At 39.8% G+C, this 23,023-nt stretch overlaps 1 protein-coding gene across 1 annotated transcript in view; it reads left to right on the forward strand.

The window, feature by feature from the left end:
- LOC121389723 (nose resistant to fluoxetine protein 6-like) overlaps positions 1-22,761 on the forward strand; it is a 27,133-nt gene extending 4,372 nt beyond the window's left edge. The window contains exons 4-16 of the mRNA XM_041521373.1: positions 1,571-1,667; positions 5,792-5,934; positions 6,334-6,591; positions 7,861-8,043; positions 10,222-10,315; positions 12,368-12,463; positions 13,146-13,311; positions 15,298-15,377; positions 16,413-16,511; positions 18,035-18,158; positions 19,543-19,735; positions 21,015-21,157; positions 22,636-22,761. Of these exons, the coding sequence (XP_041377307.1) occupies positions 1,571-1,667; positions 5,792-5,934; positions 6,334-6,591; positions 7,861-8,043; positions 10,222-10,315; positions 12,368-12,463; positions 13,146-13,311; positions 15,298-15,377; positions 16,413-16,511; positions 18,035-18,158; positions 19,543-19,735; positions 21,015-21,157; positions 22,636-22,761 (1,802 nt within the window). The remainder of the gene's footprint in view (positions 1-1,570; positions 1,668-5,791; positions 5,935-6,333; positions 6,592-7,860; positions 8,044-10,221; positions 10,316-12,367; positions 12,464-13,145; positions 13,312-15,297; positions 15,378-16,412; positions 16,512-18,034; positions 18,159-19,542; positions 19,736-21,014; positions 21,158-22,635) is intronic.
- The last annotated feature ends 262 nt before the right edge of the window (positions 22,762-23,023 follow it).

Raw genomic sequence — 23,023 nt, forward strand, 5'->3', positions numbered from 1 at the left:
CAGTTTTAAAATTTGACCCTTACATGTTGCAGCCTTGTCAAGAAAGTTTGTGGGGTGGGGGTGGAGAAGAGGCTTTGTTGAACTGCTCCTGATTTAAGTGATTTAAAAACAAACTATTGTCCGGAGAAGTGTTCTCTAAACATTGCTTACCACAGTCTAGGCCCCCGCCCCTGTACAATGTCCTGCATACGTACCTGCAGGTCACTTTCAATTTTTTACCAACAGTAGATTAACAGTCAGATAAATTGAACAACCGTTATGCTGTTGGTCCCTGACTGATTGGGCAAGACATGTTTATTTTATTAATTTTAATGAGGAATTTCTGGTCCAGCAAAGGGCACCTGGCCATGTGCGCGGTTTAACAGTTAAAAATGAGTACAAGTACACATGGCAAGTACGTTAACTGATTCAGGGCCTCGTTCCATGAAGCGATCTTAGCGTTAAGATCACCTCAAATACATAATATAGTTATTCACTTTAGGTGATCTTAGCACTAAGATTGTGTGGTGGAACAGGGCCCAGGACACAATTGAGATTGGCAGTGTTTATAATATGATACACCTTACATGGCTAGATTTAAGTATCAGGGTAATTTGAAAAACAATCTAGGTATACTGGTCATACCAAATGAAGAAATTATTAATATGAAAAACTAGAAAGTAAAGTTTAATTCAGATTTTCACAGTGAAGTACTTGTAAATGACATTTCTGTAATTCAGATTCAGTTATTGATAAAATTATTCATCAGTTTAAAATGACTTTATTCATAAAGTTATAGATCTTAAGAACCATTTGTTACACTGAATCAGCTTGTACCAAAACAGTTTTTTTCGTCTCCTGTAAAACATAAACAAATTCAGATACGAGTTTGACTTAGTTCAACGACGATATATATATATATATATATATATATATATATATATATATATATATATATATATATATATATATATATATGTATGTATGTATGTACACACATACAATGTATGTACACAGTATATAAAATACGCCAAGTGAAGTGGACTTGGAATCTCGGTGAACATGTATATAAAGTGTTCTCATTTCAGGACCTCTGTCCCAGCTGATTCTCAGTGCACGTGTATATAAAGTGTTCTCATTTCAGGACCTCTGTCCCAGCTGAATCTCAGTGAACCTGTATATAAAGTGTTCTCATTGCAGGACCTCTGTCCCAGCTGAATCTCAGTGCACGTGTATATAAAGTGTTCTCATTTCAGGACCTCTGGCACAGCTGAATCTCAGTGAACATGAATATAAAGTGTTCTCATTTCAGGACCTCTGGCACAGCTGAATCTCAGTGAACATGTATATAAAGTGTTCTCATTTCAGGACCTCTGGCCCAGCTGAATCTCAGTGAACATGTATATAAATGTTCTCATTTCAGGACCTCTGGCCCAGCTGAATCTCAGTGCACGTGTATATAAAGTGTTCTCATTTCAGGACCTCTGGCCCAGCTGAATCGCAGTGCACACGTATATAAAGTGTTCTCATTTCAGGACCTCTGTCCTAGCTGAATCTCAGTGAACATGTATATAAAGTGTTCTCATTTCAGGACCTCTGGCCCAGCTGAATCTCAGTGCACACGTATATAAAGTGTTCTGCGTTGAAGACCACCACATGGCTGATGACGGATCCGCTCTCGCTACTGCGTAAATACCACTTTTATATTACCCCCACAGACCCATAGTCATTCAAAGGTGAAAGAACGACGGGGTGCGATCACAAGTGTAACTGGTGTAAATGGGTTTCTGACCCTTTGTTTCAAGTTAAATTTACTAATTTTTTCTAAATGTTTCCATCTCATCATCATGGCAATGTCACTCGAAAAAATAAAATAATGAAACAATACAAAGTTAAAGTTTATTTTGTTTAACGATACAACTAGAGCACATTGATTTATTAATCATCGGCTATCGGATGTTAAACATTGGGTAATTTTGACATTTATATATTCTCAGAGAGGACTACTAAGTCAATAATAAGTTATCCACATGTTTAAGATTCCATTCTACCCGAGACAGTCAAAGCGACCACTGTGGTTATTCCATGTAGAATTATGTGTTCCAGTGGAGGTCAATTTTGAAAAGTGGGGAGTCACCAGAGGTAAACAAAGGGGTAAACAATTTGAAGAAAAAAGTAAATTTTAATTTTCGTCATAAATATTATCTTTTCACTACCGCCAAACACAAACAACATACTGAAATGGCCAAACTTTTTGCTTTACAATTTTGATTTCCATAATATTCAATGTAAAATCTCAACTTTAAAGTCTCTTTTCTTAGTTCTCGCTCCAGCCAGTGCACCACGGCTGGTATATCAAAGGTCGTGGTATGTGTTATCCTGTCTGTGGGATGGTGCATATAAAAGAGCCTTTGCTGCTAATCGAAAAGAGTAGCCCATGAAGTGGCGACAGCGGGTTTCCTTTCTATATCTGCGTGGTCCTTAACCATATGTCTGACGCCATATAACCGTAAATAAAATGTGTTGAGTGCGTCATTTCCTCCTCCTTTTCTTAGTTCGGCTGCTTTTTTAATCGTATCATAGATGTATGTCACATATGCAAATGTAATACATTAAGTAAGTACAGAAACAACTTTACAACATTATATAGTATCTGACACATATTTTGAGAGATTTAAATGTTCAGGTAGTGAAAAGTCACTAAAAAATGCGGTCACAATTTATTCATTTTGTTGTAATTTGTCTACTTCATGAATGCGGGATCTGTCTCAGTTAGGAAAGCGCCCGTCTGAAGTACTTACGTTGTGGGATAAAATTTGATTTTTTCCCGTATTAGCCATTGCACCACAACTGGCACATCAAAGACCGTGGTATGTGCTGCCCTGCCTATAAAAAATCCCTTGCTGCTAATGGAAAAATGTAGCGAATTTCCCTCTAAGGTTACAAGTCAAAACCTACCATATGTTTGACATGCAATAGCCGATGATTGACACATTATTGTGCTCTAGTGGTGTCGTTAAGCAAAACTAACTTTTATCTATGGTGGAAATAATGCAGATCAGTTATAAAAGCACTAAATTTGGTATACAGATATAGTTTAACATATATTAAACAATACTGAATATAAACCCACTTCTAAAATTAAAAAAATGGCTGCCATTTTTATTATTTTGGATATAGAGAATACCACATGAGCGGCCGTTAGATACCATTTATCTTACAACAAGTCGTTTTGAAACGTATCTAACGAGCTAAACCGAGTTTGATACGGTTTTAAATAATGAGTTGTAAGATAGATGGTATCTAACGGACACAAATGTAGTATTACATTTCTTACATATTAAAAAAAACCCCAGACAAGTCAATCTCAGGTTCACATGTCCGTCACAGTATGTATGATCGATTTTTTATCGAATGGTATGGCATTGGCGACCAAGGCCCCGTTTTAGGAAGCTATCTTAGCGCTAAGATCACCTTACCTACATACGGTAGCTATGCTCTTAACGGGGCATGTTTTCGTATTTTTAGGGGGAGGTTGCCCCACCACTGTTAGGTACGGCCCTGGGCGTGTAACGTAGTTTGTAAATCGACTCAGCACCGCGATTTAGTTCACCTGGGACAGTAACTTGATAACAGCGCTTTCAGCTCTTCTATACATTATTTAAAGTCAGACTTAATAAACACATTTGTATGCCTACCTGTGTACCATGAATGCATTGTTTCCAGGGTCGTAGCTTTTTCTCTCATTGGGGACCAGTGATCACCATGGTGACAACTGACGGCTTTAGAGAAAGTTCTCGACTGGCTGCCATTGTAAAATGTTTTCGACTGGTAGAGCCTTTTTAATGATTAATATACATAGTAGATAGATTTTCTTGTTTCGAATACCGCTATCTGTGTACGTAATGTGTGTATGATCGTCTTAATGTTTTTAGGAGCCCAAATTGGATTTCACTTTAAAATAATTACGTATATAAGGGGGGAAGGATGTATATATTAGGAAACAAACTAAAGTTTTACGCACTAGGACAACAGTAGGACGACTGGCAACACATTTGATATACAGACACTGCTATTGTATACAACAAAATGTGTTTAAAGGGACAGTCCTGAGTTTGCTGCCGTTGTAAGATGTTTGTAACAGAGCCTTTTTAACAACAGCCTAAAATACGCATTAAATTGTTCGTACATACGACATTACTGGGAGGTAATATCTAGTCTCGGCTTCCAGACACGTCCAGCCTATGTTGGACCTCATTTTTCACAAAACACATTTTTCACACGTGTGAAGAATCCGGTCGCATTTTTAATAGAATTCGAACGCATTTTTCACATTTTCGTGAAATATGCGTTCACTATGTTTTTACCATATACTTGGAAAACGCATTTTTCACTTCCCATATAATAACCTTTTTATTTACGGTTATATGCCGTCAGACATATGGTTAAGGACCAAACAGATATTGAGAGAGGAATCCCGCTGTCGCCACTTCATGGGCTACTGTTTTCGATTAGCAGCAAGGGATCTTTTATATGCACCATCCCACAGACAGGGAAGTACATACCACGGTCTTTGATATACCAGTCGTGGTGCACTGGCCAGAATGAGAAATAGCGCAATGGGGCCACCGACGGGGATCGATCTCACACCGACCGTGCATCGAGCGAGCGCTGTACCACTGGGCTACGTCCCGCCCCTACTCTTAAAAGATGCAAAATGTAGGGAAAACGCATTTTCACATTAATCTCAATGAAAGATAGATTATCACACCCTGACGTCGGTTATATTCGTGCTTATATCCAATCAAGGTTCATGAACGCTCTTCCTCTTCACTACAGCGTATTGTTAACTATTACAGATGTTCTTGATAATTGAAATTACAAGTATTTACATTTTGTTATTTAAAATAATCATTTGCGTACACCTGGAGTGGTTCTGGTCATCTAGGTTTTTGTAATATTCAGAAATGTATTTTTTATAAATTCTAAAAACGCACGTTCGTCTGAGAAGTAATGGTTATCTAGACAAGCTCTAACTTTATCCAGATGTGTTGTAGGTTTGTAGTTAATCAAACTTAGAGTCAATTTTCACGGGTTGAAACTAGGGTCTGCGCCTATATCTGGCGGTTGTTGTTGTCGAGTACAAACACAGATGTAGTCTGCGGCTATATTACAATATTATTCGTTGCTGTTTGTTGTCGTTCGTTTTTTTTAGTGGGGTTTTTTTGTTTTGTTTTTTGTTTTGTTTTTTTTGTATTTGGTGTTTGTTTGTTGTTTGGTTTTTTGTTGATTTTGTTTTTGGGGGGTTGAGGTTTTGTTTGTGTGTCAATACTGAAAGTGATAAATAGCTAGAGTTTTATGTTGACGAACCCTGCACCATTCACCCTTGATGGTGATATTGCGCTTTTTCATGTTATATTTGTAGCCTTGTGATATTACGAAATTGATTGTTCTATGACGTACAATTCCGAATGTGTAGAACAATTTCGTTTCGTTTAAACCTGGGTTTTTTAAGGATACGTAAGAAACATAATAATATACTCATGTCCGTTAAGTACCATTCATCTTACACCTCGTTCGATTCGCTCGGTATAGATATATTTTAAAACAACTCGCTTTAAGATAGAATATATATAATTATATCTAACGGTCACTCATGATATATTTCGATCATAGCAGAAGATTGGCTTGTTGCACCAAGGCAGTCGATTGTAAACGAGATAGTGAAAACACCATTAAAACAGTAGTTGTGTTTGTATTTTATGTTCGATTACTCGTTTATCTGTTCATCGTTCGTTATTTTTCATCCTAGAATTATTCTTGGACTTTTCGTTGTCGTCGCCATTTTTTCCACGGCTGTCCACAGCGTTTCCGTATGGTTTCGGGCAAACTGCAAGCCGGAGGATTCCGAAGACATTGCCGGTACTTACGAACTGGAAGGAGCAGTCAATAAAGGTAGCACAACACTAAGCAATATTTAATAGACCAGCTAATTCTACCAGTCCTGTCATAGGTAATCAATGTGACAGTGTTTGTGTCAAAAAAAGAAGTTTTATCTGGGCACTAAACGAATACAATTTTATTGCATTCAGCACCACTTTGTCAAGAAATGTTGTGCTTGAAACTTGTATTGGGTACCTGCAAACATAAGCATTACAATTTTGTGAGAAACTACGGGAGTTGTAAAACCATCCTTTTATATTGAAAATAAGTCCTGAAAGGTTCCAATTTCGTCAGTTAATACTTGCGGGAGGGGTTGTAGTATTCATATTTATGGGTCACAGTTTGGTTTATATATTGTATATGCGTTAAGGTGTTGTCTATGGGATTTTATTTGGTTACTACACTCTATAGGATTCGTCTCTGACGAGAAGACTACGGTGATGGACGGAGATCAGCGAACAGTGGCGGAAAACGGCGATGTGCAGACATCGGTAGTTTCCGATCTTCCTCCGGGCTACATGGAACACAAAAACGACAAGGGCTTACCGGAACACGTTTACACCCCGCTGGCTAAACCAGAGGTCATTTCCGTGACATTGCCGAATGGAGGTCAAAATGTCCCCGCCTTTGTGAAAAGCGAATCTCCTCGGCGACCTCCCCCGCCTTCAGGTATTAGCATTGTGGAAATATTAATATCATTGTCTGTGACTCCACCCACTTGTCAGTCAGTTAGAGAAATATTGATATTATTGTCTGTGACTCCACCTATTTGTCAACTGATATTATTGTCTGTGACTCCACCCACTTGTCAATCAGTTAGGCGTGTGGGTCAAAATTACACCACTGAATCCACAGGTCGTCCTTTGTCAGTCTTGGACCTTCTTCTCAAGACAGTTGTCAGAGCTAACTCGCTTTTTAGGTACTACACTCGCTATACCAATTTTTAAAACAACAAAGTGTTAGTTGGTAGGATTCGAACCTGTTACACCGATTCACATGGTATTTGATAACAGGAGACCTTAACCACTTGTCCTCCGAGACATCTACAACAACGGTTAGAACCCAGATTCCAAACTCAAATTAACAACACAAACAACAAATTGTATTTTTGTTTTATCGTTTTTATTTCACTTACGTTAACCAGATGTGACTCGGTACAGGATTTTCCACCTGGCGAGCTATGAGTCACAAACCTGATTATCCTCGGGTGGATTCACTTCTGACGAGCTATGAGTCACAAACCTGATTATCCTCGGGTGGATTCACTTCTGTTTCATCCAGCGGGTTTCTCCTTTAGACCATATATCTGTACATATAACAGCCGTCGATTAATCGATGTGCTAGCTGGCACGTAAAACGGCAATTCATTTATTTCGTATAAACCTATAAGGGTGTGACTTAGGATTGGGGGTGGGGGGTGGGATGGGGGCATGGAAAGAATTTGTTCTGAAAATGCTCAAATGTCTTGTAGTTGGTAGGGAACGCGATACTCCTGTCATATCTGGGGGTGGGACGTAGCCCAGTGGTAAAGCGTTCGCTTGATGCGTGGTCGGTCTGGGATCGATCCCCGTCGGTGGGCCCATTGGGCTATTTCTCACTCCAGCCAGTGCACCACGACTGGTATATCAAAGGCCGTGGTATGTGTTATCCTGTCTGTGGGAAGATCCCTTGCTGCTAATCGAAAAGAGTAGCCCATGAAGTGGCGACAGCGGGTTTCCTCTCTCAATATATGTGTGGTCCTTAACCATATGTCCGACGCCATATAGCCGTAAATAAAAGGTGTTGAGTGCGTCGTTAAATAAAACATTTCCTTCCTTTCATATTCATATATTTATACATACAATATATAAATATTCATATATCCTTTCCTTTCCTGTCCTATCTGATACGTCCGCGTATAGTCAATCTAAGTAGCAAATTGGCGGTGGGTTTTTTCAGTGGTCGAACAGCTAATGAAAGCGTTCTCGTTGTACAACAACGTACCGAAGCTGGTGAACTGTAAAAAGTCACCGTCTGCCATCCACTGCATCCACGGCATTCGCTTCTTCAGCATCATGTGGATCATCCTCGGGCACACCTATAACTACGGCATCATTTCCGTCAAAGACAACCCAACAACAGGTAATTATCAAAGCTCTACATAGATTACCATGTTCTACGTTTCATAGAAAATTTTGAAGCCAAAAATTATCAAAGTTCTCTTCTTTATAGACATCCCAGTAACCGGCAATAATTGTCTTGTTCTGTCATTCTTAGACAATCCAGTAATTGGTCATTATCCGAGTTATACTGTTTAGAAACACTAGCAATCCAGTAACTTGTAAGTATCCGAGTTATACCGTTTAGAAACACTAGCAATCCAGTAAGTATCCGAGTTATACCGTTTAGACACACTATCAATCCAGTAATTGGTAAGTATCCGAGTTATACCGTTTAGAAACACTATCAATCCAGTAACTGGTAAGTATCCGAGTTATACCGTTTAGAAACACTATCAATCCAGTTACTTGTAAGTATCCGAGTTATACCGTTTAGAAACACTATCAATCCAGTAACTTGTAAGTATCCGAGTTATACCGTTTAGAAACTATCAATCCAGTAATTGGTCATTATCCGAGTTTTTCCGTTTAGAAACACTATCAATCCAGTAACTGGTAAGTATCCGAGCAATCTAATTAAAATTAGCTCCACTATTACATGTGGATCTAACAGCAGCCCGTTGGAGCTTATGTCCAGTTGACCTTTCATTCGACCAATCAAAACCTTACTTGTAAAATCATGCCAGTGATTTGAAAAGAATTTGAAAACATTCGGGATTATGCCGAGGGTATACGAAATGATTCGGGTGAATTACGAAGTATACCTGAAACTAATTGCAATATAAAATTTTATATAAAATTCGTTTTAAGACGAACAAAAAAACCGTGATGGTATAGCCATAAAATCTGTTTATACTAGTATACAATCCAGTTTATTACTGCACTTTTCCACCTGCTTTTTGTCAATGTTGAAATAGACCAACAAGTTCGCCTATTGCATAAATAGTCTCGACCGATATTTTTAGAATTTGTATGCTCCTGAATAACGTTATAAATGGCGAAGTTTAATTAGTCGATATTTAAATTGTTATTTATAGATGAAATGTCACCTGGACATGGGAGTCCATGCAATGCTGTTAGATCTACTGGTGAGACCAGTAGAGCTAATTTTAATCAGATTGGTATCCGAGTTATACCGTTTAGAAACACTATCAATCCAGTAACTGGTAATTTAGTGTTCTATCTTTTACAAACAATCCAGTATCTAGGTAATTATGCTAGTTGTTTTTTCAAAGACGTCATATGTGCGCCTCTTAAAACCTGTTGATTACTGCCAAACTCCTGACACTTTAGGAAACTGACTATTTACAGAAGTTTTAAAACCTTTAAAAACAATTTAATAAACTTTGAAAAACAATTTACCTATATATTTACCTAGCTTGTCTAACGGTAACGTAAGATCTAGGTCATCTTCAATCGGCCCCAAGTACCTCTGAACAACAAAACCATTTAAAACGTATTAAACACACGACGCAACGTCCAGGAATTATGCTCTGACAAAGTCGTGACTACTCTCATGGCTGTACGTCTATTGGAAGACTGTCACTTGCCGAGACGATTCATATTTAGTACTTTTTTTTAGGAGTACCACTCCCCATGACGACCCATTTCATAATTCGTCTGTGGGATGACTGCCACTTCCCATGACGACCCATTTCATAATTCGTCTGTGGGATGACTGCCACTGCCCATGACGACCCATGTCATAATTCGTCTGTGGGATGACTGCCACTGCCCATGACGACCCATGTCATAATTCGTCTGTGGGATGACTGCCACTGCCCATGACGACCCATGTCATAATTCGCTGTGGGATGACTGCCACTGCCCATGACGACCCATGTCATAATTCGTCGACCCATATTTCGTTTGTAAGAGGACTTCCATTCCTCATGACGCCTCATACTTCGTATGTGGGAGGACTGCCACTCCTCGAGTCTATTCATATTTCCTACTCCGTCTGTGGGATTACTGCCACTCCCAAGATTTGTTAGATAAATCTAAACCTGCACAAGACAAGTCTATGGAAATCAGAACACAGATACGTGATAAAAAATAGGTCAGTTCGAAGATGGCATATTCAGACATTTAAAGTCCTAAAGTGGTGTTATACTGATTAACACACCATCTCTGTGATCAGATAACATAGTATTGAACAGGAAACCACATCTATATTAATGATTGTTTTGTTTCTCCCCAGCGAACCTGGTGGAGGCTGACAACGTGATAAAGGAACTGAGTTTCCAGGTGGTCCAGGCCGGAGATTACTCCGTGGACACGTTCTTCATGATCAGGTGAGAGTCAGTCAGAAAGAAAGACATGTTTTATTTAACGACGCACTCAACACATTTTATTTACGGTTATATGGCGTTAGACATAATGTTAAGGACCACACAGATATTGAGAGAGGAAAACCGCTGTCGCCACTTCATGGGCTACTCTTTCCGATTAGCAGCAAGGGATCTTTTATATGTACCATCCCACAGATAGATTAGTACATACCAGGCCTTTGATATACCAGTCGTGGTGCACTGGCTGGAACGAGAAATAGCCCTATGGGGATCGATCCCACACTGACCGCGCATCGAGCGAACGCTGTACCACTGGGCTACGTCCCGCCCCAGAGTCATACAGAGACACATTCATAATGACACCGGTGAAGTACGTGGTCTTACACCTTCCCGTTCAGTTTAGAGACACATTGATAATGACACCGGTGAAGTGGGTGAAACTCTGTAAACGTGGTCTTACACCTCCCCGTTCAGTCTAGAGACACATTGACAATGACACCGGTGAAGTGGGTGAAACTCTGTAAACGTGGTCTTACACCTCCCCGTTCAGTCTAGAGACACATTGACAATGACACCGGTGAAGTGGGTGAAACTCTGTATACGTGGTCTTACACCTCCCCGTTCAGTCTAGAGACACACTGACAATGACACCGGTGAAGTGGGTGAAACTCTGTATACGTGGTCTTACACCTCCCCGTTCAGTCTAGAGACACATTGACAATGACACCGGTGAAGTGGGTGAAACTCTGTATACGTGGTCTTACACCTCCCCGTTCAGTCTAGAGACACATTGACAATGACACCGGTGAAGTGGGTGAAACTCTGTAAACGTGGTCTTACACCTCCCCGTTCAGTCTAGAGACACACTGACAATGACACCGGTGAAGTGGGTGAAACTCTGTAAACGTGGTCTTACACCTCCCCGTTCAGTCTAGAGACACATTGACAATGACACCGGTGAAGTGGGTGAAACTCTGTATACGTGGTCTTACACCTCCCCGTTCAGTCTAGAGACACATTGACAATGACACCGGTGAAGTGGGTGAAACTCTGTATACGTGGTCTTACACCTCCCCGTTCAGTCTAGAGACACATTGACAATGACACCGGTGAAGTGGGTGAAACTCTGTAAACGTGGTCTTACACCTCCCCGTTCAGTCTAGAGACACACTGACAATGACACCGGTGAAGTGGGTGAAACTCTGTAAACGTGGTCTTACACCTCCCCGTTCAGTCTAGAGACACATTGACAATGACACCGGTGAAGTGGGTGAAACTCTGTATACGTGGTCTTACACCTCCCCGTTCAGTCTAGAGACACACTGACAATGACACCGGTGAAGTGGGTGAAACTCTGTAACGTGGTCTTACACCTCCCCGTTCAGTGAACTGTGACACCGGTGAAGTGGGAACTCTGTATACGTGGTCTTACACCTCCCCGTTCAGTCTAGAGACACATTGACAATGACACCGGTGAAGTGGGTGAAACTCTGTATACGTGGTCTTACACCTCCCCGTTCAGTCTAGAGACACACTGACAATGACACCGGTGAAGTGGGTGAAACTCTGTAAACGTGACACCTCCCCGTTCCGGTGACCGGTGAAGTGGGTGAAACTCTGTAAACGTGGTCTTACACCTCCCCGTTCAGTCTAGAGACACACTGACAATGACACCGGTGAAGTGGGTGAAACTCTGTAAACGTGGTCTTACACCTCCCCGTTCAGTCTAGCGACACATTCATAATGACACCGGTGAAGTACGTGGTCTTACACCTCCCCGTTCAGTCTAGCGGTGCAGTCACTCTGGGTTGGTAATAGCCGATGTATGTTTCGTGCTGGGGTGTCGTTAAACATTCATTCATTCACTCTGGGTTGGAGCCGGTACTGACATGACCCCCACCTACCCACCCAGTACTTACATGCCTTAAGTCCGATGGAATAATCGCTTCACCACCGATGCCAGTAAAACAAGCCTTGTTACTTATTATTATCTATATCGACAGTGTTAAAACGTGCTGAGCTGTGGTTACACCCATTCCTTTTCTTTGTCTATAGCGGAATGCTGGTCACGTGGCTCACCCTGAAGGATCTCGCTAAGAAGAAGTTGTCTGCTGGTTACCTGGCGCAGTTCGTCTTCCACAGGTTCTGGAGGCAAGTCTACTCACGTGATTGTATTTAATTTCTATTAAAGGTGCTATGTCACGGTTGCAATAATGGCGGTTCCCTCTAAAAAACCATAAAATTAAATTTACTAGTAGTTTTAGGAGGGGGAATCTCGAGTGTTTTACACGCATCAACTAGCGACGTCATTGTTTTATGCGTACACATTCAACACACTAAGTGTATTCCATAATTCCTTCCAGACAAAGAAACAAAGATGGTGACCATGCTATATTTAGCCGCAAATTATTCGGGAATTTTCTTGTCGTCCAGTACAAAACTTTCTAAAATTATTATTATTGAGTTAGTTATGGAAAGATTATGCGCGTGAACGATGAATTTCTAGTTATTTATTAGGAACAAATGTGAAAATAATAAAATATTGTAGTATCAACTTTGGCATAGTGCTATCCGAAGTATATTTTTATTATTTAAGCATTCGCCATATCAACGCTCTCATAGCAGAATGTCTGATTTGCTTCATTTTATACAAAATCTATAAAACATGGTGAAGAGACTTGTTATGTTCCATCAAGGTAACGCACGTTTATATTAATCTGATTAAGACATATTTTATTGCTACGGGAAAACAAATGGCCACAACTTTTTCAACTGACTAGGAGTGGGATCGAGATTGCAGCTTTAAAAGACTCTTTGCTTGTTTTCGTTTCAGACTGACCCCCATCTACATGTTTGTGCTGGCTGGGTTTGGCTGCCTCTACACGTATTTGGGATCTGGCCCACTGTGGCCCGAAGCTATCAAGGCTGCGGATATGTGCAAAGAAAACTGGTGGACAAACCTGTTGTATGTGAACAACCTCGTCAGAGTGGATGATATGGTAAAACAAACTGTGCATTTCTTTGATAGGAAGCGGGACGAAGCCCAGTGGTAAAGCGCTTACTTGATGCGTGGTCGGTCTGGGGTCGATCCCCGTCGGTGAGTCCTCTGGGCTATTTCTCGTTACAATCAGTGCGCCACGACTGGTATATCAAAGGTCGTGGTATGTGTTATACTGTTTGTGGCATGGCGCGTATAAAAGATCCCTTGCTACTAATGGAAATGTAGCGGGTTTCCTTTCTAAGGCTATACCAAATGTTTGGCATCCAACAGCTGATGATTAATAAACCAATGTGTTCTAGTGGTGTCGTTAAACAATACAAACTTTTTCTTTGATAGGTTACATGACTATAGTCCTGTTGAACTGTTTTGACCCTACGTTTTTTGCAAATGTTACGTTTAATTCCTATTCAAGCCTTGTGTTCTTTAGATTTTCATGAAAACAAACCCAAACCCCGACAGGTTTTATATACAATTCATCATCTAAAATGCACGAAGTTGACTTATTTCCATTTTATAAAAATCTCTGTATGTTTTGAATGCAGGTTCATTCCCCTATAAATAACTACGGCGATCTGCATAACAAAAGATTAGGACACGAGAAGGCCATTATAGCTTGTTTCGTTGAATCAAGGTTATGATTGTTTTGGAATGTAAAATGTATACCAGCTTACCGGCCTCGGTGGTGTCGTGGCAGGCCATCGGTCTACTGGCTGGTAGGTACTGGGTTCGGATCCCAGTCGAGGCATGGGATTTTTAATCCAGATATCGACTCCAAACCCTGAGTGAGTGCTCCGCAAGGCTCAATGGGTAGGTGTAAACCACTTGCACCGACCAGTGATCCATAACTGGTTCAACAAAGGCCATGGTTTGTGCTATCCTGCCTGTGGGAAGTGCTAATAAAAGATCCCTTGCTGCTAATCGGAAGAGTAGCCCATGTAGTGGCGACAGCGGGTTTCCTCTCAAAATCTGTGTGGTCCTAAACCATATGTCTGACGCCATATAACCGTAAATAAAATGTGTTGAGTGCGTCGTTAAATAAAACATTTCTTTCTTTGTATACCAGCTTTGTCTAACCTTTTCTTTAAACATGTACGTAAAAATACATGTAACCATTCCATGTACATGTAGTGTATTGAATCAATTTTGCCAATACTTTATTTATTTGGATTTTGTTTATAAATGGGCAGAGGGCCATGCTTCTACCAATCGTGGGTATACAATATTCTGACCACGTGTATATGAATATGAAATATGTCGGGGTTTGGGTTTGTTTTCACGCGTATGTAAAGAAAACATGTATTGAATAGGAATTAAACGTAACATTTGCACAAAAATACTTTGAGTCTAACCAATTGAACAGGCCTATAGTACCTCCAGTTGGGAGGAAAGTACAGGCTGTTTAGCGAGTGGTGTTCCGATTATCGATTAAAATCAAAATTTGATCGGTTACGTTTTGGCAATGTGATGATCGATTATAAAATTTATTTTTGATTGTTAATTATTCCAATATTCGAGATAATAACACCAACGGGGGTCGATCCTAAACCAACCGCGCATCAAGTGAGCGCTTTACCACTGGGCTGTGTCCCGCCCCGCTACTCCATTAACACGACCTTAAATTTCAGACGTCCGTTGAGCTCTGATTCAATCCCTCCCTAATCCCATTCAAACGTCCGTTGAGCTCTGATTCAATCCCTCCCTAATCCCATTCAAACGTCCGTTGAGCTCTGATTCAATCCCTCCCTACTCCCATTCAAAATGGCCATTTTTATCATATTTACTTTTAATAAGATTAATAAAAATGTATATTTGCTAGCAACCCACCCCCCCCCCCCCCAAAAAAAAAAAAAAAAAAAAAAATAAAAAAATAAAACAAAAAACAACAACAAATAAACAAAAAAACCAAAGTGAATTATTGTTTATGATTCGGTTAGTGACTTTTGTATGATGTTTATTTTCGATAACATTGGTGTTTCTCTTCTAGTGTATGGGTTGGTCGTGGTACTTATCCAATGACATGCAGTTCTACCTGATATCTCCACTGTTGATCATACCCATGTACTTGTGAGTATTTTCATGTCTAACTTCATGTCCGTTTCCCATTCTGTTCATAAGTTTTACTTTGATCTTGTACAGCTTCCAACCGTAAGTGTAATAATCAGTATATGTACATATACTGCTATGTACTTACATAATTACCTCACTATCAGTTTTATAAGTATTGATATAAGATTTTATATTATTGATGTCTTTGTACTTGATATAAATAAGCTGAGCTGCAAGACTATATAAACTCGGACCATATACTAACTAGCCTTTTAACTACTAATCACCAACCCACTGACCTGGACAGACTGTCCAGATACCTAAGGCGTGTGCCCAGGACAGCGTACTTAAATTTTGAAACAAAACGTTTAAATGAAACAAAACTAGCGTCAAAAATACTGGCTATCAGGTGTTGGGTTTCTACGCGACTACTTGTTTCAGCTGAGAGTGCAATCACTGGAGATGTGAAAGTCTGATGTAATTATATATTTCAATCAATATCTCGATTTTATAATCCAATTAGCTAGACTGTCATCCAAGACGGAAGACAATTGTTAGTCAGTGTAGTAGCCTTTCACCTCCCCACTGAACGTTGAAAACTCATTCTCGAGTCAATAACTACCAGCCTTAAATCGATGACATAGACACCACTACAGCGCTAGTGTGATAATTATATTTATTAGCATGACAATAATGAAATATAATGGCGTACTCTATGACGCAATCACTACAGCGCCACGTGATAATTATATTTATTAGCAGGACAATAAATCAAATATAATGGTGTACTCTATGACGCAATCAATACAGCGCCATGTGATAATTATATTTATTAGCATGACAATACATAAAATATAATTGTTTACTCTATGACGCAAATACTACAACGCCATTTGATAATTATATTTATTAGCATGACAATAAATGAAATATGATGTACTCTATGACGCAATCACTACAGTGCCGTGTGATACTTATATTTATTAGCATGATAATAAATGAAATATAATGGAGTACTCTATGACGCAATCACTGTTTTTGATGTTCTCGCAGTTACGCTCCAATTGGACTTAGTCTGACGGTTCTCCTCATGTTTGGCGGAATTGCGTCAGCCTTCTACAAAGAATACATATACGGCGGAGATCTCTTCCAGTGAGTAGTAGTGGGCCATATCGATGGGGAAATCATCAATTGACAATTGGATCATATACATACAGTTCTATTGAATTACATATATGTAGTTTTATAAATATTCCTTTGTAATTGACCCAACAGAAACTCATCATACGTTAAAAGTATGGTCTGCCCTGAGGTTTGCTGCTTCCGATTAATAGTCTTTTTTTAACTTCTAACATTACTTATTCAATAATTTCCTTGTTTAGTATTATACTGACGTTTCTGGTTGTCCTAATGGTCTCACTACACAGATGTCATATGCTATTAAAATCCATGTTAAATTGCCCAACTTCAAATGAAGATTGCCAATAGAACGGGTTCTCGTTGGCACTAACAACACACACCATTGCGAACATACATTATATAATGTCCCAAAACATCAATGCACAATATTACAAAATATCATGAGCAAAATCCAACCTGAGGGCTTATCATTGAAAAATACAAATTGTTTTAATTCTTCCCCAATTACTAGAAGTGAATATGTAAACCACAACATATGCCACAACTAGGAACTATAGTAGACCGTGATGAATAACTCTCACCCGGAAGTGAATTGTGCAGTGAGACCAATGTCTGTAGAAACTCAAACTTCATTTTAATGTATAATATACATCTTTTGTCCCGCCTTGGCGTAGAGACACATCGAGAGAAATATGTATTACTTTGTCAGCCGCGGCGACGGCGTTCACCTTTGCGTTTGCTCAAACATTAAGTACAGCTCCCGTTCTGATCAGTACGTCCTAGATCAATCAAACTTGGTTTGTAGTTCCATCTATATAATTATGTTCATTACAGCGCATGTTAATTTTGTTATATTTGAAAAATTTAATGTTCCATTAAATACTTTAGCTATTAGGTCAAGTGTTGAGTATTGTCGTTTACGTCGATTTCTCACACATTATATAATCTAGAGCATTGGCACTGGATTTATAGTTGCATCTATGGATGCTTATTTCTGTGCATGTTAAGAAAAATTGAAATTTATGAGCGACACGAAATGTATGGCAGGCGAGTCATTTCATGTCACGGAATTCCTGTTTTGAATGTTCGAAGAAGAAGCTGTTTGTTTTGTTTAACGACACCACTAGAGCACATTGATTAATTAATCATCGGCTATTGGATGTCAAACATTTGGTAATTTGGACCCTCTACATTTTTCCATTAGGGATCTTTTATATGGACCATCCCTTAGACAGGATAGCACACACCATGGCCTTTGATGTACTAGTCGTTATGCACTGGCAGGAGCGAGAAATAGTCCAATGGATTACATATACTGGGAGGTGAAACACATGTTTGGGCTTCTAAACAAATTTGGACTGCAAGAAAACGTTTTGTTTATACACAGATACATTTTTCCTAAACATTTTTATTTTTATTTAGCAGGATATTCTCTTGTGTTAAAGCAGAATAGACCATGTTACGCCTCTCAAAAACTTAAAATATTTAAGCTAAAACTAGGATTTTAAAATTAAAAGATTTTATTTTTGTTACAGAAAGAAGGACAAACACTACTGGAATGAGGTGTACGTAGCGCCATGGTGTCGTGTCTCGGCCTGGTGTGTCGGCATGATCCTCGGCTACATCATGTACAAGTACAAGAAATCTAAACTTAGACAGGTCAGTCAGGTTTCCAACACGCTCCGTTATATTATGGCAATGACATAACAATATGGTACTTAGGCCCCCTTTCAGTTGGTCTGGAATAGGAGGCAGGGAGGGCAATTCCAAAATATGAGTGCCGTAAACTGGGCGCTTGAAATCGTTCGATTGCCAAACTGGGTTTTTAAAAGATAAAGTTGTTTTGTTTAACGACACCATTAGAGCACATTGATTTATTAATAATTGGCTATTGGATGTCAAACATTTGGTAATTCTAACATACTCTTAGCAAGGAAACCCGCTACATTTTTCTATTAGTAGCATTATTAGCAAGCATTTGATCACTGTTCCACTGTGCTACATCCCGCCCAAAACTGTTGGGTGGTGGGGTTTTTGTAGTTGTTTTGTGCGTGTGCCTAATGTTAAACGAATGTGATGGGATACGTTGGAAACCATTCAAATTGTTCACAGCACATGACCTGAACTGGGTTACAAATTCCGGACCTCAAACAATAGTGTGAGTACTATATATCTGTGTTATCGAGACAGTGCTGCAATCACTCCGCCGATACCCGAAGCAGGCTATCGATTCAGTTAGTGCCGTGGCTTTTTTTTAACCTGTTACAGTTTTTTGTATAGGATGATACTACTTTTAATTTTTACAACATTCTGGGAGATATAGAGATTATTGTTCAAAATGGTATAGTGGGAAAAGAAAGAAAGAAAGAAATGATTTATTTAACGACGCACTCAACACATTTTATTTACGGTTATATGGCGTCAGACATATGGTTAAGGACCACACAGATTTTGAGAGGAAACCCGCTGTCGCCACTACATGGGCTACTCTTCCGATTAGCAGCAAGGGATCTTTTATTTGCGTTTCCCACAGGCAGGATAGCACAAACCATGGCCTTTGTTGAACCAGTTATGGATCACTGGTGTCGGTGCAAGTGGTTTACACCTACCCATTGAGCCTTGCGGAGCACTCACTCAGGGTTTGGAGTCGGTATCTGGGTTAAAAATTCCATGCCTCGACTGGGATCCGAACCCAGTACCTACCAGCCTGTAGACCGATGGCCTGCCACGACGCCACCGAGGCCGGTAGTGGGAAAAGAGTATAATAGTATACAGAATTCAACAAATAAGAAAATATAACTACACTGGCTTGAAACTTATTTGTTTTGTGATTAAGATTAAAAAATTTCAGAATAACATCATTTTGTAACGTTGAGATACTGTTTTTGAAAGGAAGGAAGGATGTTCACACTAACGTGTCCATATCCACTAAAGGTTCAGGCTAGTCCATCCTGGGCATGAGTTCTGATTTGTGCCAGAGCTTCCGCCCAAGACAGATTCCGAGTGTCCAATGAAACACGTTCTTATTTATTGTTGTTCTCAGATCCCTGCGCTGATTGGCTGGATCCTGGCAATCGGATGTGGTCTGACTTTATCCTACATCACGTACGACTACCGTAAAGATGGCGCGCACGAGTGGCCGCGCACTGCCCTGGCGTTCAAGGAGGCATTCGGGAGACCGATCTGGGCGATCTGTGTCGCCTGGGTGGTGTACGCCTGTCACAAGGGCAGAGGGGGTGAGTTCTTTAACAAACACATTGGGCGATCTGTGTCGCCTGGGTGGTGTACGCCTGTCACAAGGGCAGAGGGGGTGAGTTCTTTAACAAACACATTGGGCGATCTGTTTCGCCTGGGTGGTGTACGGCTGTCACAAGGGCAGAGGGGGTGAACAAACACATTGGGCGATCTGTGTCGTCTGGGTGGTGTACGCCTGTCACAAGGGCAGAGGGGGTGAGTTCTTTAACAAACACATTGGGCGATATGTGTCGCCTGAGTGGTGTACGCCTGTCACAAGTGCAGAGGGGGTGAATTCTTTAACAAACACATTGGGCGATCTGTTTCGCCTGGGTGGTGTACGCCTGTCACAAGGGCAGAGGGGGTGAGTTCTTTAACAAACACATTGGGCGATCTGTTTCGCCTGGGTGGTGTACGCCTGTCACAAGGGCAGAGGGGGCGAGTTCTTTAACAAACACATTGGGCGATCTGTTTTGCCTGGGTGGTGTACGCCTGTCACAAGGGTAGAGGCGATGAGTTCTTTAACAGAAACGCATTGGGCGATATAACTGTGTGTATAAAGGGTTAACTGTGTGTATAAAATTGTTAACTGTGTGTATAAAAGGGTTGATTGTGCGTATAAAAGGGTTGACTGTATGTATAAAAAGGTTAACTGTATAAAATTATTAACTGTGTGTATATAGAGAATACTACATGAGTGGCCGTTAGATACTATTTATCTTACAACGAGTTGTTTTAAAATATATCAAACGAGCGAAAGATAAATGGTATCTAACGGACACGAATGTATTATTCTATTTCTTACATATGTTCAAAAAACAGGATTTAAGCAAATTTTAACATCTTTTTTGACTAAAAGTTATTTACAGCCCTTGCACTTACGCATCATAGACAAATGAGTGTTAGGTTAACTATACGTCACAGTGTAATCGATTTCGATCTTGCTGTTTTTTTATTGGATGTACGGCACTGGTGATCTGAACCCAGCTTTTCGAAGCTATCTTGTGCTACGATATAGTAAAACTGTTGTAGATATGGCATGCGACGTTGTGACGCCACAGCCTACGACGGTTTTACGAAACCGTAGCGCTAAGATAGCTTCTAAAATCTGTTGCCTGGTCATCACCTAGGAGCAGCCAGTCGTATGTTTTGAAATTGTTAACACACGTCATACATGTGTAAACAAATATGCGTTATTAAAAATAACGAATGATGTTCTCACCAACGGGTGTGTAAGAAAAATATTTTACTGAGCGTATAAAGGGTTAATGTGTGTTTCAGCCGTGATTAACTCGATCCTGTCGTTCGGCGGCCTCATCCCGCTGTCGAGACTGACGTACGCCGCCTACCTCGTCCACCCCATCATGATGATCATCTACGTCTACAGCAAGAGGACCCTCGTCTACATCGACAACTTCGACATCGTGAGTACCCGGCGACAGGGGCGGGACGGAGTGGGGGTTCTATGGACGAGGGGAAACATTTACTTACATGGTTCAGAAAGGGGTCAATGTTGAAAACTGGCACCAACAGTATTCGAAAGTATACTATCATGCATTACATATACAATAACAATAACAATAATTTATTTCTAAAAACACAAACAAAACAAACATATTTTACAATATAAAACATTGGTTGTAAACTGTTGGACAAAATTTTAAAACAACGTACAGAATGAAATAAAAATGTATCAAATATTAAAATACTACTACTACTAATAATAATAGTAATTATTATTACATGTATTATTATTATTATTATTATTATTATTATATATACATGTACTATCATTGTGTAGAACAATGTACCTTAAATTATGTGTGAATAGGTGCAGTGCGGTCAATCGAAACATATTATATACATTTGTCTACAGCACGAGGGAAGGTGCCAAAACGTGGGGAGGCACACACACATATATACATATAAATACATGTATAAATATATAAAAACCATCGCTGATGCTACAAATTGGAAAAGCTTCCTACGCCAGTGTACAGTTATAAAGATGTTTGATATGCATATCCCTCATTAAAAACACACACGTTCTTTGTATTCATTGAATGATTCGAGGCACTTCGAAATTCGAGAGGATGGTACGTACACAACACAGCACATTCCCACCTCCGGATTCGCGCCTGGTCCGAATGATGTGTACAATATAATATCGAGCTACACGAAAAGCTCGCTACAGTGGGTTTTACACTGATTACAACCTTTCACGAACGTCTGTATTTCTCTTTGTCGCTGAAAGTAGATTTTATTGAACAAGTTGCGAGCGTCCGCGAACGACGACTCTCATGAACACACTGATCTTAAAGTTACAATCTCGCCTAACTGTCACATCATTTTAAGAATAGAATAGAATAAATGTAATAACGACACCCCAGCACAAAAAATGCATGGGCTATTGGGTGTCACACTATGGTAAATGCAAAAATAATGTGATGATCAACATTAATATAAAAATTAAAGAGTTAAATAAAAATACAGTGTAAAGAACTCTGCAAAAATACAACTATCACAGATAGGTAATATTAAAATTTATAATAAAAGTCAACATCTCGAAGAAATTATAACAAAAGTTCAGGATGGAATCGAAATGATTCCATCACATTTCTTCATCCAAAGATATCTTTTTCTAGTTTCCTTGAGATGCTTAATGTGGCGTACCGTCATTGTACACTGGCAGTGCATCATTTCCTAATGCAAAATACAAACAGCTACAGTTTGAATACACTGCGTGTCATTGCTATCAACAGTTACTGTCTGCAGCCTTCATACAACATAGGCTTACCAATAAATCAGTCGTCATGTGTGTCTTTAAGTAAACTGAAATAGGGGACAGCGTTATTGTATGTAGCGAAATAGCAGTATATATATTTTTTTTTGTTTTTTTTAGGCTTACCTGTACATGGGACACGTGTGTACAACTTACATGGCGGCGTTCGGTCTGTCCATGATCTTCGAATCCCCGTTTCTCACTCTTGAAAAGATCATGTTCCAAAGAGGTGGCCACAAAGACTAGCGAGGTCAAGGTTATTTGGACGGCTTCATATAATTGTGATATATTGTTTCTGTGTGATGACATACTGGCAGGAACGACTGTTAATCTAACATACAGCTGGACTATATTCACGTATACAGTGCACGTGACGTGACGTCAGAGTTTCCAGCAATCTCGTGATAGCCTAAAAATGGCCGAGCTCCACCTGCGATTACCCATAATTCCACTGACATGAACCATTGTGAACAAGTATTTTGTTTTTATCGGAGAATTATAAGATATA

The sequence above is a fragment of the Gigantopelta aegis genome, chromosome 15 (genome assembly GCF_016097555.1).
Source record: "Gigantopelta aegis isolate Gae_Host chromosome 15, Gae_host_genome, whole genome shotgun sequence".
NCBI classification, from domain to species: Eukaryota; Metazoa; Mollusca; class Gastropoda; order Neomphalida; family Peltospiridae; genus Gigantopelta; species Gigantopelta aegis.